The sequence below is a fragment of the Tupaia chinensis genome, unplaced genomic scaffold, assembly GCF_000334495.1.
Source record: "Tupaia chinensis unplaced genomic scaffold, TupChi_1.0 Scaffold143594_1, whole genome shotgun sequence".
Classification (NCBI taxonomy): Eukaryota; Metazoa; Chordata; class Mammalia; order Scandentia; family Tupaiidae; genus Tupaia; species Tupaia belangeri.
Genome location: NW_006203440.1, coordinates 221,005 through 239,577, shown reverse-complemented (window position 1 = coordinate 239,577; position 18,573 = coordinate 221,005). Strand labels below are relative to the sequence as shown.

The 18,573-nt window shown below is 42.0% G+C and overlaps 2 protein-coding genes and 2 pseudogenes across 5 annotated transcripts in view; 2 read left to right on the top strand and 2 right to left on the bottom strand.

Moving 5' to 3' along the window:
• Positions 1-172, top strand: part of LOC102469694 (mortality factor 4-like protein 1 pseudogene) — a 1,536-nt pseudogene extending 1,364 nt beyond the window's left edge.
• Positions 173-1,292: 1,120 nt separating this feature from the next.
• LOC102498324 (protein-tyrosine sulfotransferase 2-like) lies at positions 1,293-2,845 on the bottom strand (annotated as a pseudogene).
• A 465-nt stretch (positions 2,846-3,310) lies between these two features.
• LOC114005252 (histone-lysine N-methyltransferase SETMAR-like) lies at positions 3,311-11,605 on the bottom strand. Of its 4 annotated transcripts, none has more exons than XR_003547131.1 (4): positions 11,515-11,605; positions 10,786-10,909; positions 3,944-4,104; positions 3,311-3,833 (listed from the first exon to the last, which is right to left on the bottom strand). XR_003547131.1 is itself a non-coding variant. In XM_027766584.1 (3 exons), the coding sequence occupies exons 1-3, from the start codon at positions 11,578-11,580 to the stop codon at positions 3,694-3,696; spliced, it is 282 nt and encodes a 93-aa protein (XP_027622385.1). In that variant the 5' UTR covers positions 11,581-11,605; the 3' UTR covers positions 3,311-3,693. The 4 variants fall into 4 exon arrangements, 2 of the variants coding, with proteins under 2 accessions (XP_027622385.1, XP_027622384.1); XR_003547130.1 differs by having other exon boundaries at positions 10,786-10,861; XM_027766584.1 differs by lacking the exon at positions 3,944-4,104 and having other exon boundaries at positions 10,786-10,861.
• Positions 11,606-11,745: 140 nt separating this feature from the next.
• Positions 11,746-18,573, top strand: part of LOC102497521 (zinc finger protein 629) — a 70,936-nt gene continuing 64,108 nt past the window's right edge. Inside the window, exon 1 of the mRNA XM_006164211.3 lies at positions 11,746-11,941. The gene's annotated coding sequence lies outside the window, so the exon portion shown is untranslated. The remainder of the gene's footprint in view (positions 11,942-18,573) is intronic.

Genomic DNA, 18,573 nt, shown 5'->3' with positions numbered 1-18,573 from the left:
ATGATGGACAACAGAGACATGCTGTAGAGTGTTTAATTGCCTAGTTGACAAAGCTGCTTTGAATGCTGGTGGTTCTATTCCTTTGACACTACGCACTTTTATAATATGTGTTAATGCTATATGACAAAATGCTCTGATTCCTAGTGCCAAAGGTTCTATTCAGTGTATATAACTGAACACACTTACCCATTTGTGCTCCTTTTTTTTTAATAGTGCTTAAAGTAAAGAGTCCATCCTTTGCAAGTCATCCATGTTGTTCCTTAGGCATTATCTTCACTCAAATTGTTGAAGAATGGTGGCTTGTTTCATGGTTTTGTATTTGTGTCTAATGCACGTTTTAACATCGTAGACACAATGCATTGGGTAGCTACAGTTTTCTGAAGGCGATCTTTTAGTTTCCATAGGTTGCATGTGCACTCCAGAGAGACAATGAGAGGGAAAGTGAGAAATCACCTCAATCACGGCCAGACCACAATCCCTTTTCCTTCGTTCTCCTCCTTGTATTTTTGGCATGCACATAAGTACACCCAGCATCAGTTTCAAGTGGCTGGATTCAGGACTTGAGCTGCAGTCAGCCATGTGGGAGTCCAGAGCCTTCGCCACTATGCCACCTGTTGGCCCCTACACAGGGGATTTTTATCATTTTTTTTCCTTTCTTTTTTTTAGAGAGAGAGATTTTTGTTATAGGGCACATGTGCTCACCAGAGAGATGGAGACAGAAACAGAAAGTAAGAAATCCCCCCCCAGGGAGGATGATCACGCCACAATCCCTGCTCCTCCATTCTCCTCTCGGGAGCGTGGGCACGCACGCACATGCGCCCGGTGTGAGTTTTAAGCCACTGGGTCCGGACACGAACCGCGGTCGACTACATGGGAGTCCAGCGACATAGGCATTATGCTAACTGCTGGTCCCTGCAGATGCTTTTCAATAGCCCTGCTAGAGTAGCTTATAGAAGCGCCTATCTGCCTGTGTCTTCAGGCCACATGTTTTAATCACATGTTTTCAAATTGGCTACTCTCCACAAGAGAGAAAGTGAGAAAGCAAGCTGCTAGGTCCAGGACTTGAACTGTGGTCAGCCATATGGGAGTCCAGCACCCTTAACCACCACACCACCTGCCGATCACCCCAGGTCCTTTTTCAATGTCTTAGCTTCTGCATACATATGCAAGTACATTCCTCATGTACAGTCATGTTTTGATGATTAATAGCAAGCAATATACTTGGATTAAAGGTCCAACTTCCACTAGAATTCCACTTCTTGGCAGCAAAGCCATTTGCAGAGGTGTGGAAATCACGAGCTTCCAAAGTGGGAGGAAGTGCTGTTCTAGCTTACTTAAAAGTATCACTTCAGAACAGTTTGTGTTTTATAGTCCCTTTTCAAGACCCGGTGAGTGTTGTTGACAACAATGGGATCAGTTTCCAAACTTGAGTGGGTTTGCATATGGGTCATTGCTGTGACTGGCATGGCTGGTCACAACATGTTCTGAGTGGGAGCAGCCATGTATTATAAACAAACATACAAAGATACACACGTAGAGAAAAGTAAGGATCTGGTGAACCAGACTCCTCTGATGGAGGCAACCTTGGCCCCAAGCCATTCTCAGGTTTATTATTTTATAGGAAGAAAAGGGAGGAAGGGGAAGCAGAATGTAAAGCTGGTGGTTTTCAGATGTTAATCAGCTAAAGATGTGAGAACTCTGGTGCCTTGCAGTCCTATACTAACTTTCTTATCTTCTCAGGCCTTCTCTGGCTAACACATAGTTTCCTTTAACTGATACTGCCTTGTAGTTTTGACACAGTGGCAGAAGGTATATTCGTAGTTAAACTTGCCTTACAAGAACAGCCCAAAGAACCAAGTTTCTGCATGTGTTTAAAAGTCACCATTGATCAGATCCAGGTGCTCCCTACAGGTCATATCCCAGGCAAGCCAGCATGGGGGCTATCTGGGCATGTCCCACACCACTTCCTCAGAGATATGGACAGTCCACTTGGAGAGTGCTTCCAGGTTCACAGGTTTGATGACCTGGTCTGTGGACCACATGATTTTGGACAGGGAGACTCCACAGGCTTGCCCATGAGTTCCTTCTAGTGCAGAACCACCTTGTTCCAGGATGCCCAAGAAGTTTAATATGAACTTGAGGGACGTTGGGGTGCAGCACCAGCTGCTTATAGTACATGGGTAAACATTTGTCCCTGCCCGTGCACTAGGTATGCATGATGTCTATGACCTTGCTCTATTTGGTGAGGCAGTCAGGGTAAAGCTACTGAGGTCAAAGCCTTGGTGACCATGCACATGATCATGGAGCACACTAAGGTGCAGCAGTCTATCATCATCAGCTGGAACTTTGAGTTGGGGAACAGGTGCAAGTTAGAGAGAGGACTTGAGCTTGAAGGGGCCGTTGTTGCACAGCACACCAGCTGGCTCACTGTGCTTGGCAATCACTTCTAGAATGAAGGCCTGCATGGTGGTGTCCAGCACCTCATTGGGCATGCCTGCCTTGTTCATCTGCAGCTTCTCCAGGCCAGACTTAGACCAAGCTTGGTGCATGGTCAGCACCCAGGGGGATGATGCGGGTCTCCTCACCCCAGCACACCTCAGAGTGGGCGTCCAGCATATCCAAGTGCAGCTGGGGAGCACGCCACCCACAAAGATGAGCTGCATGGTACTCCAAGTGGTCAGCGCTTACCATCACCAGATCCTCCTGCTCAGGCCACATGGCCCACCAGGGGCTCTGTGGGCCATCAGCACCTCCTAGCACTCCAGCACCTGCTGCCCTAGATCACCAGCACCAGAGCCAGGGTGCAGCCAGCTGCCAGCAGCATTCAGCACACCGACAGATGCATGCTAGGTTGAGGATGGGGCAGGCCTGGCCTGGGGTCCTGCTTCAGAGATAGGTTAGTCTGTGGCCTATCCAACTCACATCTCCCTTGGACATGTTCATCTCCGAACTCTAGACCTTGGGCCTGCTTGGCAAGGTTGTCTGGTGGCAGAGGCCATGCCAAGGAGCAGCAAGGCAACCCTGCCCACCCAGTGACTCCCCACTTGCCAGCCGGATGGAAGGGGAGACGCCCACCTTATAGGGCTCTTTTAAATGATGCATATTCCATGTAGGCCCAGGAGGAATCACTTCAGTTGATTTTGAGACTCCCCAAACACACCCTATGCATAAACATGAACATAAATTTGATGGAGCAGGGTGGCAGGAGGCTGAATCACTTACCCAGGCACATTATCTCCAAAGAGAGAGGTTGCCAAGAGAAAACTAAATGTGGATCATATATCTGGATTCCTTAACCCCAAATGGTGTACAGCACTGTTTTTTAATCTGTGTCCAATTATCCCCATGCACTAGGTATGCATGACGTCTATGGCCTTGCTCTACTTGGTGAGGCAGTCAGGGTAAAGCTACTGAGGTCAAAGCCTTAGTGACCATGCACATGATCATGGAGCACACTAAGGTGCAGCAGTCTATCATCATCAGCTGGAACTTTGAGTTGGGGAACAGGTGCAAGTTAGAGAGAGGACTTGAGCTTGAAGGGGCCGTTGTTGCACAGCACACCAGCTGGCTCACTGTGCTTGGCAATCCTCCCCTTTTTCATGTGAACCCAAGGTTTCTTTTTGTCCCCTTGCCTAAGAGAAACTTGTCTTCCAAAACATATCCATTTGAAACAATACATTTAAAATTTTTAACTTAAAATTTTGAGAAAATCATATTAGTTATGGGAAAACCAGTAGGTGTCCTCTTAGACATAATATTCAAAAAGATTTCAGCAGCCAGAGTACTTGGAATTTGCTTTTGCCAAAATCCAGACAGCATGAACTCGAGAGTTTCTAGGAGACAAAGAAAAAGAAATATTCACTCACATATTTCACATTAAAATTTATATTTTATTTTTAAAAGTTATTTTTTATGAGCATGAAAGAGAGAGAGAGAGAAATACCTTCAACAGGTCCTCATGCCACAATCCTCTCCCAGCCAGCCAGGATCACAGCACATTAAACTATTATAGACAGGTAGACCCAGGAACCAAATCTGTGATCTTTAATATAAGTACAGCATCACTTGAGCAGCATTATTATCACTTTGTTACCATGGCTGGTCCTAAAATTTATGAAGAGTATAAATGAGGCTGTTGAAATTTAAAAATCTAGTTTTACTGTGTTTTCTTAATGTTTATATGAAAGAACAGACATCTCCATTAGATGTTTCTAAAAATATCCAAAAACTAACATTTCGTTAGGTAAAACCAAGTGTCACATATCTCACATTGAGAGATTTTTGCTATAGGGTGTGTGTGTGCTCACCAGAAAGACAGAGACAGAGAGATAGAAAGTGAGAAATCACCCCCAGGGGGGATGGTCACGCCGCAATCCCTTCTCCTCCATTCTCCTCTCGGGATCTTGGGCCTGCCTCTCAGGACTTTGGGCATGCACTCACACGGTGTGAGTTTTGAGTTGCCAGGTCCAGGACTCAAACCATGGTTGACTACATGGGAGTCCAGAAACTTAACCATTATGCCATCTGCTAGTCCCTCCCAAAAAGTTTTGACATGCTTCATCATCCATACTTGCATTAAATATTCAGAAACGGAAATTTAAAGCCTAGATTAAAATATGTCACATTTTTCAAATGTATTTTTTTCATGCAGCCTTGGGACAAGTAGGAACTTTCAATGTATTTAGAAATTAATAAGAAATTATGAGATATCATTCACATTTGTCTCAAAGGTATTTGAGTTTATGAATCATCTCAAGTATAAAATAGAACAAATTAAGTATAAAGAAGAAGGGAGAAATTTATATATATACAAGCAGTACTTTTGTTTTTTAAAGCAATACCCCAGGCCTCCTCCCTTTCTGGTGAGCCCATGAAGTCCCGGGAGCTGACTCCATACTGTGTCTTTGGCCTCAGGATGACAAGGAATAGAAATGGGAACTACAGTCTGTGGTCCTCAGAGTGAAATTTTACATTCCACAGGGGCAAATCTGGCACATCACATTCTAGTCCATTTAAAAACAAAAACAAAAACAAAATTGTAAAGACCAGAGCCACAGAAGCTCCTCATCCACTCACTGCCCCATTCACCTTTACTGAGGCCCTTGAGCCTCCAGGATCAGCTGTGCCTGCTGGACTCAAAGGACACTTAGTTCCAAGTTTGTGACATCTTTAACTTCCAGCAGAAGCAGCCCAGAGTGACTGGGCTCAACACACTGGAGTGAACCCAAGAGGATACACAGACTTGAAGAGCAGGGACCAGGCTCAGAGCACTTTTACCTGGAAATATATGAGTGGATCTCAGACCTGACAGAGAAGTGACTAGCCTTGGAGCATCTCAGGGTAACAGGGGTGTGGGGACTGTGACATCTACAATGGATCCCAGGTGTGGAGGACAGCATATCCTCATAAAGTCCCCACTAAGGGGGGTAGATTTTTGCTCCTTGAGAGCAGTGCAGGGTCCCCCCACACACCATCCCTAGGACCTGGGATTCTGCAACCTTCAGTCCTCTCCTGAGCCCCCTCCCTGACTCATTCTTCTATCCTCGGGTTGGCCCTGGAGCTCCTTGGTCCTCCTCTTTGCAATCAGACTCAGGGAGGCCTCTGAACCCAAGCTATGGGAGCCATCACCCCTGTCCTATGATGTCCTGTGTTCTGATCCCAACCCAATCCACTGGCTGTGCCTGTAAGAGTGTGTTTACATTCATAGTACCCCACTGCAAAGAGGCTCTTCCTGGGCAGAGGACTTGTTATGAGTCCTTTTTATCTAGAGGAAAGAACTGGAAAGAGTAGGAGCAAGTCCAGAGATGGAGAATGTAGTCACTGCTCCTGAGAACATAGACATGGGAGTACCCAGGCACCCAAGAAGAGCATTTGGATGAGACAACAAAGAAACCACAAGTGGAAATTCCTCTGAGAACAAAACTGGCAAAATCTTGTTAAAGAAAATAAGGCTGTCAATAGTCTGAGGCTGTTTGTACACCTAGTCCGTAAATAAGCAAATGGCAACTTAACTTGGAAGGCATTCTTGAACAGATGCCAACCTGAAATAGTGCTTGTTAAACAATAACATAAACAAGTTTATTCAAGTCCCAACTCCAGGGTAGCTAGCCAGGAACAATAGCTTCAGAAGCCTGTACCTAATGCAGCAAAATGGGGAGTTGTTTTTTTTTCAGAGGTTTTGCTATAGGGCGTGTGCGCTCGCCAGACAGACAAGAGAGAGACAGAGAGACAGAAAGCGAGAAATCATCCCCTGAGGGGATGGCCACGCCACAATCCCTTCTCCTCCATTCTCCTCTCGGGATCTTGGGCACGCACCCACACATGCCCGGCGCGAGTTTTAAGCCACCAGGTCTGGGACGCGAACCACAGTCGACGACATGGGAGTCCAGCGACATAGCCATTATGCTAACTGCTGGTCCCTGTCTTTTGTTATTTTTATTACAAGAAAGAGAAAGAAGCGGAAAGAGAAAAGTGACAAGAATTAAGTTACAGAATTTTTTTCCACATCATTATGTGATTCATATTATTATAATTTTTGATAACTTTAGCATAAAATTTTAGTATCTGTACATTGCTTCAAGGCTGAGTTTCTGTGAGTACAATTTTTTGTGCCATAGCCCAGCTTACCCGAATCAGCTCTTTTTTGTTTTTGGAGGTTTTTGCTATAGGGTGCATGCGCTCACCAGAAAGACAGAGAGAGACAGAGAGACAGAAAGGAAGAAATCACCCCCGGGGGGATGGCCACGTTGAATCCCTTCTCCTCCATTCTCCTCTCGGGATCTTGGGCCTGGTGTGAGTTTAAGCCACCGGGTCCGAGACTCAAACCACGATTGACTACATGGGAGTTCAGCGACATAGTCATTACGCTAACTGCTGGTCCCTGAATCAGTTCTTTTGAGCCCCTAATGGTCATTACATGTGGCTAGTCTTACATGCATGGCTAAAGTCTTACATCCACATTTCTCTCAAGGCTGATTAATTTAAAATGCCATAATAATTTTATTTTCTTTCTCGTTGACTTAAGAAAACTTTTAAAAATTAAAACGTTACAAGCAAACAAACAAACAAACCTGCCAGTCAAGAAGAGCCAGCCAGCTAATCAATTATATTACTAAGGACCACACCCAAGGAAACAAATGCCTTATTATGAGCAATCAAGAAATGTTTTCACTTTACCTTCCTGTTCAGTACCCTTCTCAGGCTGCTGGGAAGTAGAAGCCACAGTTTTGAGTGCTGTCCTATTAATGAATCATTATTTGCTAAAATAAGCTCTGTTAAATTAATTGTATTTAAAGCATTTTGCTATGATTTTCCAGAGGATGCATGCACTTGTTGAAGAAAGATAAAGAAAGGCAGCACAGAACCCCCCCCATGGAGGATGGTCATGACACAAACCTTTCTCCTCCATTTCTCTCTCCTGTTAGGATTTTGTACACATGCACACACACACACAGCATAATTCTCAAGCAATATGGTCCAGAACTAGAACCACACAGTTGGCCACATAGGATCTGGCTGCCTTAACCACCAGGCCACAGACTGTCCCAACATGTCTTTATTCATGACCTTTTTGATCAGAAGCTTACTCATTTTAAAAGTCAAAGTATGTGGAGACCAGCAGATGGTGTAATGGTTACATCACTGGACTCCAATGTGGTCCCATTGCAGTTCGAGTCCTGGACCCAGTGGCTTGAAACTCATGCCAAGTGCATGTGCTTGCATGTCCAAAATCTCAAGAGGAGAATGGAGAAGGGACTGTAGCATGCCATCCCCTCTGGGGGTAATTTCTTGCCTTCTGTCTCTCTCTCTCTCTTTCTCTGATGAGTGCATGATCCCTATACCAAAATTCTCTACTAAAAAAAATAAATAGAATCAAAGTGTATGTTTTCTCAGTGCTGACTTCTACTCTCTTCTAGTAAGTCATTTTCATATATCTATTTTGCAAATATTTCCTTGGTCTGGGCCTAATGGAAGTTAATAACTCAAAAAATTAGGGAAACTCAAATATAAAAAAATTAAACAATACAGTTCAAAATTACCAATAGGCCGAGAGGAGAATGGAGGAGAAGGGAACGCAGTGTGGCCATCCCCTTGGGAGGGTGATTCCTTGCTTTCTGTCTCTCTGTCTTTCTGGCGAGCGCACGCACCCTATAGCAAAAACCTCTCAATAAAAATAAAGGGGACTTCAGTAACTAACTTACAAAAATGAAAAACTATTTAAAGAAAAATAACATGAATAATGGCATGTCAATATATGAGATCATTTTAAAGAAATGGACAAATTTCTAGAAACACAAAATTGCAAATGATGCAAGAAATAATAAATAAACTGAATAGGCTTATAACAAATGAAGATATGGAAGTAGTAATAAAAAGTAACTACACACAGGAAAGCCCATATCCAGAAACTACATTGGTGAATTCTACCAAACATTTGGAAAATATTTAGTATCAATTCTTCCCAGACTCTTCAAAAGTAAAAGTTGTAGAGACACTTCCAAATACATTCTATGAGGCCCAGTAGTACAGAAGCAAAACCATACCAAGACATCAAAAGAAAACAAAAATTCAGAACAAAATATATTGGGACTATAAGTACAGAAATCTTGAACAAACTACAAATAAGCACAATCCAGCAACATCTACAAATAATTATATCCCAAGATCAAGTTGAACTCATTCCAGAAATTTTGGCTAATAGCCAAAAATCATTTCATATCATCAACTTTTCATTACAAAATAAACAAAACCACATGACCATCTCAATAGATATATGAGGGCCAGCAGGTGGCATGGTGGTAGGGGGTGCTGGACTCTCACATAGCTGACCACAGTTTGAATACAAACCTGGTAGACTGCTTTCTCTTTTCTCTCTCTCAGCCCCTCTCTGGTCAAATTTAAGTAAATAAATAAAGTTAAATAAAATAATTCTTTAAAAAATAGATGTATGGAGTATCATAAAATTCACTATCTTTTCATGAAGAAAACATTCAACAAAGTAAGCAGTGAACACCTCAGACTCAAAAAAAGGCATATGAAAAATCCACAACTAACAACATACTTAATGGTGAAAGCCTGCAAACTTATTTTCTCATATCAGAATCAAACTAAATATTAGGTTGATACAAAAGCAATTGCAGTTTTGGACCATGAATTTTAAATTGTTATAACTAGGCTCAAACACATATTTAGCCATCAAAACAGGAACCAATACAATCAGCATAGTTCTGTCAATGAGAAATAAGTTTGTTTATTCCTATAGAGTAAAAATTTGTGCTTTAGGAGTCAATGAACTCTTAGCATATTCTGCATCCTGCTGGTTGTAGAAGTGTTTTCTCAGCAAAACGTGTCAAGATGCTCTGAGGCAAAACTTCAGTGCCCAATTTGTTAAATTTTTGAAGTGTTCATTGTGCAACGTGCAATAGGATATTGTTGTGAGAAAAATTGGGCCCTTTCTGTTGACCAATGCCAGCTGCAGGTGGTGTAGTTTTTGGTACATCTCATTGAGTGGCTGAGCATACTTCTTTTTTTATTTTTTTGAGAGGTTTTTGCTATAGGGTACATGTGCTCACCAGAAAGATAGAGAGAGACAGAAAGCTAGAAATCCCCTCCCAGGGGGGATAGGCACGCCGCAATCCCTTTTCTTCCATTCTCCTCTTAGGATCTTAGGCACGCACGCACACACACTCAGCATAAGTTTAAGCCACCGAGACCATGACTCAAACCACGACTACATGGGAGTCCAGCAACATAGCCATTATGCCAACTGCTGGTCCCGATTGGCTGAGCATACTTCTTAGATGTAATGATTTCACCAGGATTCAGAAAGTCATAGAGTGGACCAGACCCCATCAAACAGTGACTATGACCTTTCTTTGGTGCAAGTTTGGCTTTGGGAAATACCTGGAGCTTCTCCATCCAGCCACTGAGCTGGTTGTTGCCAATTGTCATTTAAATCCACTTTTCATATTACATCACAATTTAATAGAGAAATAGTTGCACATTATTGCACGGAATAAGAGGAAGGCACTTTTTAAAAATTTTCGGTCAACTTATTGAGCTTCTTCACCTTTCCCATTTTAAAAAAATATTTACTTAATTTTATTTATTATTATTAGTTTTTTTTTTTTTAATTTTGCTACAGGACATATGTGATCACCAGAGCGAAAGAGAGAGAGAGAGAAGAAAAGTGAGAAAGCAAGCCACCAGTTCCAAGACCTGAACCACGGTTGGCCATGTGGGAGTCCAGGTACTTTAAGCACCACGCCACCTACTTAAGTCCCTTCACCTTTCCAGATTGCTTCAAATGCTGAATGACTGTACAATGGTCAACATTAAGTCCTTCGGCAAGTTCTTGTGTTATTGTAAGAGGATCAGTGCTCAGCTGGTCATTGTCAACTTCAGATGGCCGGCCACTACACTCCTCATCTTCAAGGTTCTCATCTCCTTTGCAAAACTTCTTGAACCACCACTGAACTGTAAGGTCATTAGCAGTTCCTGTGCCAGTGCATTATTGATGTTATGAGTTGTCTCCAGTACTTTGAGACCCATTTTGAATTTGAATATAAATCAAATTTGCTTTTTGTCTAACATCATTTCCATAGTTTAAAATACATGTAAATGGCAAGTAATAAATCATTAGCCAAAAAAAAGAAACAACAAACAAAACATGAAGTGGGAAATCCTGATTAAAATTATGTATAACATAAGTCAAGCCTCTCATACCCATGTCCACCCACCCCCAACTTCACCCCACCCACTCTCCCACACTCAGTCCTCACCTACCTGGATGACCTGATCCCAGAATTTCTGCGTGAAAAGGAACAGGAGCTCTGAGAAATCTTTGTGTGAAACTCCTCACCTAGTTTGTGGCAGAAATGAGGAAAGCAGAAGCACAAATCAGGCACATCTGACACAAAGGAGAAAAAAATAAGTAAACAATAAAAACAGACACAACCAGCTGACTCCTGCAGAGAAAGGAACTATGGTGGGCCAGTACTGGTATTGTTGCAGCCATGCTTGCCAAACAGGGACCCAAGTTGAACCACTACCATCCGGAGATAAGGCAAAGACCAAATTGAAATATTTCCCTACCTAGGGGTGGATATGTCGCAATCCCTTCTACTCCATTCTCCTCTAGGGATTTTGGGCACGCATACACACATCCCTTGCGTGAGTTTTAAGCTGTGAGGTCCAGAACTCAAACCAGGGTCCACTACAACATAACCATTATGCCATCTGGTAGACCCAAACAAACGTCTTTTAAATCCAATCTAAGTATTGACTTCTTGTCAATACGTTTAAAATAAAATATAGACGTGATTTTTCATGCTTTAAAACACATTTATAAAATATAGTTGTGGGTTCCACAACCGCAGTAATTCTAACTGAACTAAAAAACCTCAAGGCTAATAATTAAAATCAACTAATTAGCCTATATACAAACTTCTACATTCCTCTTACTGTGTGTCAAGTTTTCAAACCAGTGTTTAATGAAGAAGCAGACTAACTCACGGCTGTGAAGTGTGTAGAAATCGTCTCTGACCCATCAGGCCCTGGTTTACCCGCAAAAGGATTCATTCCCCGGAAATAAAGGTAAGTTTTCCTGCTGGTTGCTAAGGGATTGGCGCAGAGCCTTGTGGGAAATGTAGTCTATCCCTCCAGTTACGTAACCGGCACAGAACCCTGAGCCGCCTCTTCCGTGTTCCTTCTGCGCATGTGCTGCCCCGCCCACCCCCGCCATCTTGAGTCGGCTATTCGTTACACCGCCGCCGCTGTCAGGACGCTGCCAAGCTTTGGGGTGGATTGTGTGCCCCCGAATGTTGGCGCAGGGTGGAAGAGGAGCGCCGGGGCCTCGGGACACTCTAGAGAGCGATACTTGCGTCCATTGACGGGAGCAGACACGTTAGTGGTTCTCAGGCTGGCAGGACCTGACCTGCAGGTACGAGTCCCGTCCCGGACCGGAGAGCGTCTGGGAGAATGACCTTAGCATAAAGATCCGCAGGTTCTGGGTTGGGGAATTCGCATCTCAGGCAGTGGGTTCAGTAATTGCTTTGTGAGATGCCGGTGCAGTGCAGGAAGGCTAGGCGTGTATTTTCAGGTGAGAGAAAACCTGCTTCGTGCAGCTCTGCGCCCGGGGTGGTCGGGTCCAAGATGGCGACAAGGAGGGGGCTTACGTGGGCGAGACGGCGAAAGCGTGGGCGGTCGGTTGTAGCTTTCCCACCGGAGGGTTCTGTTACTAACCTAAGATGTTCCGCTTACGTATCTGTAACGTGAGCACATTAAGAGTATTAGGTAAATGTCTCAAATTGCCAGAAAAGTCACTGTAAAGTGTGAGCCAACCGAGTCTTACTTGGCAGATGTGTTTGTGAAGTTTCTTGGTGTCTGTTCAGCAAGTGACATTTCTGCATTTGATCCGTTTTCGGGTTTACGGACGTTTATTCAAAATTTAGTTTCCTGAGTCTCTGAGTTCTCTGAAGGAGATGAAGACACTGGATAATGGTTCTGTTTGAAATTTCAAGGAAGACGCCCTATGAATGGGAACTCTACCTGAAAGAACACTGTTATGACCCGAAGGCTCTCACTAGCTCTTCAGAGCAAAGGCAGGAGGAGTCTTATAAAGGGGAAGATCTTAGCTTTACCCGGTCCATGCAGTTTTTTTACCCACTATCTGGCGTGAACAAAATTTGAGTGGTACTGCCTTTTCAAGCTATCAACGACTGATTGTTATTGGAAGGTTGGTAGGAGCTTTCAGAAGGGAGAGGTGAGTTAGGCTGAGAAGGGTAAGTGAGGTGATACTTCTTAGGAGAGGAGTCTTGAAGGTGTGGTCTGTGGTAAATACTCTGTCACACCCGAGATCTATCTATACTGCTCTCTACAAACACTCCCATTTGTTCAGTCTCCTTGCGTTGTTTTCAGAGTCTAAAGTTTCTTTTCTTTTTAAAGACAGAGAGCGAAAAATCACCCCCCCAGGGGGAATGGCCATGCCACAATCCCTTCTCCTTCATTCTCCTTGGGCACTTTCGCACCTGCATCCAGAGTGAGTTTAAGCCATCGGTTCTGGGACTCAAACCACCATCAACTACATGGGAGTCCATTACGCCATCTGCTGGTCCCAAGAGTCTGAAATTTCTAAATCCTAGTCTGTCATTCTCATTGATCATCTAGTGATAGGCTAATGATACCTCTATCCTGGTAGTGTGGGAAGGGTTTGGTAAGGTATTTCCATTTTATAAGAAAGATTTAAAATGTAGGATTTGAGGAAATAGGTGATTTTCCCAGTGTCACATGATATGTAGCTGTCAGCCATACTGACTTTTTGGTTCACATTTTGCCACAGTTAATGTACTTGTTAATTTTTGAGATCATATTTGGGATACTGAAGTCAACTTCAAACACACGTTGCTGTAAAATACATTATCTTATGTATGACTATCTCTTTTTTATCCCCATCACTTTCTGTGGATTTTGTAACCTCAAAAGGTTAGTAACACAAGTGTTTCTCACCTAATGTCAGTAATCTATTCCTAAAAGTCGTCAGTTCTGCAGGAAAATAATAGAAATTATTTTATAGTATTTAAAATGGAAATAATTAGACTGCATCATAATTCTACTCCAAATCGGTAATATAAAATACAGTACAATGACTGCATGCAAGTAACAAAAATCATACTATGAAATAAAACTTAAAATGGGGGCCAGCAGGTGTCATGGTGATTAAAGCCAACCGCAGTTTAAGTCCTAGACTTGGTGACTTTGGGGGGATCTTATTTAATTAAACCGTATTTGCCGGGGCCAGCAGTTGGTGTAATGGCTATGTGGCTGGACTCCCATGTAGTTGACTGTGGTTCGAGTCCCAGACCCGGTGGCTTAAATTCACACCAGGAGTGTGCATGCCCAAGATCCAGAGAGGAAAATGGAGGAGAAGGGATTGCAACATGGCCATCTCCCCTGGGGAGTGATTTCTTGCTTTCTATCTCTCTCTGTCTCTCTGGCGAGTGCACGCACCCTGTAGCAAAAACTTCTCTCAAAAAAAAGTGTTTCAAAAAAAAAAAGTGTTTTCCTCCCCCAATGTATCCCAAAGTTTCCTCAGTGTTTTCCACCAGTAGTTTTATAGTTTGAGGTCTTAGGTGTAGCTCTTTAATCCATTTTCAATTGATTTTCGTTGATGGTGAAAGATGGGGTTATCCAATTTCATCTTACTGCTTGCAGATACTCATTTTTTTCAGCACCATTTGCTAAAGAGGTTTTCCTTTTCCCACTGGATTGACTGATATCCTTTGTCAAAAATCAGTTGGCTGTATGTTTTGAGGTTGATTTCTGGAGTCTCTCTTCTATATCATTGGTCCACTTGTCTGTTTTTGTGCCAATACCATGCTGTTCTGATTTTCACAGTTTTATAATATATTTTGGGGTCAGGGAGTGAGATGCCACCCACTCCACTCTTCTTGCACAGGATTGCTTTGGCAATCTGGGGTCCTTTATGGTTCCAGACAAATTCTATGATTGTCTTTTCTAGATCTGTAAAGAATGTCTCTGATAATTTGATTGCAATTGCACTAAATATATAGATTAATTTGGGTAGAATTGGCATTTTTATTATATTAATTCTTCCCATCCAGGAACATGGGATGTCTTACTTTTTTGTGTCATTTCCCTTTTTTTTTTTTTATGATTTTTGTAGTTTCCTTATAAACGTCTTTGACTTCTTTAGTTAGATTTATCCCTACATATCTTTTTTTTTTTAAGAAGTTTTTGCTATAGGGCAGAGACAGAAAGATAGAAAGCAAGAAATCCCCCCCCCCCCCAGGGGGGATGGCCACGCCACAATCCCTTCTCCTCCATTCTCCTCTTGGGATCTTGGATATGCACCCGTTGTGAATTTAAGCCACCGGTTCTGGGACACGAACTGCAGTCGACTACATGGGAGTCCAGTGACATAGCTATTATGCTAACTGCTGGTCCCTGTCCCTACATATCTTATACATTTTGTGGCTATGGTAACAGGGACTTCAGTTCTACCTTGTTCAACTTGTTGTTCGTATATAAAAATGCCATCGATTTTTGGATGTTGATTTTGTATCCTGCCACTTTACCATATTTATTTATTACTTTGAGAAGTTCTTTTTCATGGAAACCTTTGAGTCTTCTAAGTATTAACATCATGTCATCGGCAAATAAAGATATTTTCAACTCTTCTTTGCCTATTTGAATGCTTTTCTCAGTCTTTTTGATAGTTTATTTAGATCAGAGATTTTGTCTTCTACATTCGTGATTTGCTCTTCTGCATGATCTAATCTGCTTTCGAGGGAGGCTTTGATTTCCTGTATTAGAGACTTCATCTCTGACAATTCCACTTGATTCTTTTTTATAGTGTCTATTCTTTCAAATTGTGAAAGGGCTTCCTCATCTTCTCATTGTCTCTTTTCTCTCTTTTTTTTTTTTAAGAGGTTTTTGCTATAGGGCACATGCGCTTGCCAGACAGACAGAGACAGAGAGATAAAAAGCGAGAAATAACCCTCAGGGGTGTGGGGGGATGGCCACGCCACAATCCCTTCTCCTCCATTCTCCTCTCGGGATCTTGGGCACTCACGCACACGCGCCTGGCGTGAATTTTAAGCCACCAGATCCGGGACGTGAATCGCGGTCAACTACGTGGGAGTCCAGCGACATAGCCATTTCGCTAACTGCTGGTCCCTGTCTCTTTTCTTTTGCATCTTCTTGGGTTTGTTGTCTCTTTCTCCTGCATCTCATTTAGTTTTGTCACTATAAACATTCTGAATTGTTTATCTGACCTTTCCATGAATTCCATAGTATTGTCTTTGGATGGTGAGGAATTCATGTTTTCCCTTGGGGGAGAGATATTTTCTTGGTTTTTCTTTTTTTGTGTGCCTCTGTAATGGTTTCTAGTCATGAGGTAAATTATACATTTCTTTCTAAATTCTTCAAGTTTACTCTGAGTGTTCAGTCACAAACAGGAGGAGGTGATCAGTTATCTCTCTCTGCTCTACCTCCCTGATGTTCACCCAGCAACCTACACAGTCCTCCCAATTTCTAGAAAACAGGTGCACCTGGGGCTGAGCTGCTGCTTCAATTGAGGAAGAAAGAAGGAGTTGTGCAATGCGTGCTTCACGAAACACTGAAGTCTGAGAATTTAGAGGCATGTGGCAAGGGATGAGCCACAGTCTCTCTGTAGCTCAATGTCCCTACCACTCAATGCAGCCAGGCCTATTACTGAGGCAGATGTCCTGATAGTGTGGGGTCTGGTCAAAGATGAACTTCTCCAAGTCCCAATGAACACACCTGAGAATTCCAAGGCATATTAGAGAGGCTATGAGCCATGCTCTCCAGCATCCCTCCCAGCCACAAACAGCTCACCTTTCAGCAAGGCCATCTGGGACTAATGTGATGGTGCAGGATTAGACAAAGATGGGCTTCTCCAAGTCCCAGTGAACACACCTGAGAGTTCCAAATAGTGTGTGTTTCATTACTTTTCTGATGACCCAATAAAATGAGAGACCTTTAGAAAGTTCACAGACAGTATGTATTATGGAAAAACTGAATGGATGTCTTTCTTTTTTGCAATACAATAAACTCATACTTTAATTCTGTTTTTCAAGCAAGAATTTTTTGAAGCCTAATAGTGGTGTCTGAATGGCACGATGTTTTCAGATGATTTTCCTCTCTTTCTTTCTTTATAGAGAGATATTTTGCTAGAGGATATGTGCCAGAGGGACTGAAGGTGGGAAGTCACCCACCCCCCGGGGGGAGGGGATGGCCATACTGCAGTCCTTTCTCCTCTCAAGATTTTGATCACTTACACACATGCATCTGGCGTGAGTTTCAAGCCACCAGACCTGGGACTCAAACCATAGTTAGCTATGTCGGAGTCCAGTGATGTAACCATTATGCTATCTGCTGGTCCCTCCAGACATATTTTCATGCCTGATCACTTTCTGCTCATTGGCATTTCAGAAAATTAACACACATAGAAGTATACATTTATTTAAGAGAAAAATGGTGTTTGCTTGTTTGAAATAAGATTGGAACACATGAAATCAAAATGACCACCTATTTGAGAACATAGCAATAGTTTTATGCTGTCATTTTGCTATCGGGTGTGTATGATTTCCAGAGACAGACAGAGGGAAAATGAGAAATCACCCCCTGGGGGAATGGCCATTCTGCAATCCCTTCTCTTCCATTCTCTTCCTGGAATTTTTGGGCATGCACACACACATGCCTGGCATGATTTTTAAACCTCCAGCTACAGGATTTAAACCATAGTTGGCCATGTGGGAGTCCAGTGCCTTAACCACTATGCCACCTGGTTGCCCTAAGAACATAGTTTTTTAATAAGCAAAAGTTTATAAATTATACTCTGTTTTTCGGTTTATGCCATAGTAAACAAAATTTAGGTGAAAGGTCTTCTATATTAAATTTGTTACTTCCATATTATCACTCAGTCTGTTTGGCAGAAACTGGTTGTTTACTGTGTTTCTGCTGCTCCCAAATGTCTGGAATGTATACTGCTAACTGAGACATTATATTGCCTGATACTTTTTCTTCAGCTCATTTAGTAATGTGAACAAATATTGATCCTATGTAATAATCTTAGATTACATATTATTTATCATTTCATAGGTTTGATCTTTTGAAAATATCTATAAAATTGATAGTTTCATTTTCATCCTGTAAAAAAGATAATGAACTCTGAGAATATATATCTACCAAAATTACAAAAAGATTGGAACTGTAAAAATTAATTTTATATATTCCTAGCAATTAAAGAAAAACAAAAATGTGATATTCACAAAAGTGTATGTCACTAAAATGTAAGTCTTAAGTACACTTAACTAGAAACATAGAAATTTGAAGAAAAATTGTTATTTCCCTAAACTTTAATTGGGGATTGACTAATAATGTCCTGTATAGTATTATGCCTATCATGCAATTAAATGAAAAAGCATATTGATAATATATCAAAGCAATGCTATAAGGATACCTATGTAAGTGATATCAGGAAAGAAGACACATTCATTTCCTCTTGTTCAGTCTTTTTCCCTATTTTTTTTTAGCCAGACAGTTTTTCTTGATTTTAGTCAGAGTTTTTCCAAAGTTGGAGCATTGAGACAGCATGGGAGTGATTTGTTAGTGCTGCCTCCTACCTCCAGTGATTCTCAAACTTTGCTGCTTATCAGAATCATCTGTGGAGTTTCTAAAAATCCCAACACTTGGGACTTTAAAGAGATATAGGATATTTTTTATCTCAGGTTGGACCCAGGTTTGAAAATATTTAAAGTTTTATTGCTATATAGTTGATAAATAAGATTAATAAGACTGTATATATTTAAGATATACAAGATAATAAATGGATTGTGGAAATCAGCATCTCTGAGCAACCCAGGTACTTCCTCTGTAAGCCAAATTAAGGATCCATGTACATGTAATACCTTTTTTTTAAGTTATTTATTTAACTTTATTTATTCATTCATTCATTTTTATTTTGACCAGAGAGAGACAGATAGAGAGAGAGAGAGAAGGTGAGAAAGCAAGCCACCAGGTCCAGGATTT

What these genes read in the sequence shown, in the direction of transcription:
- LOC114005252 (XM_027766583.1), bottom strand. Translation starts at nt 11,580, where the DNA reads ATGAATCCTTTTGCGGGTAAACCAGGGCCTGATGGGTCAGAGACGATT. An exon ending in TTTCTACACACTTCACAGCC is followed by an intron (nt 10,862 to 11,514) that starts GTGAGTTAGTCT and finishes GCCACAAACTAG; the next exon opens with GTGAGGAGTTTCACACAAAG. An exon ending in TCTGGGATCAGGTCATCCAG is followed by an intron (nt 10,498 to 10,785) that starts GTAGGTGAGGAC and finishes GCACTGGCACAG; the next exon opens with GAACTGCTAATGACCTTACA.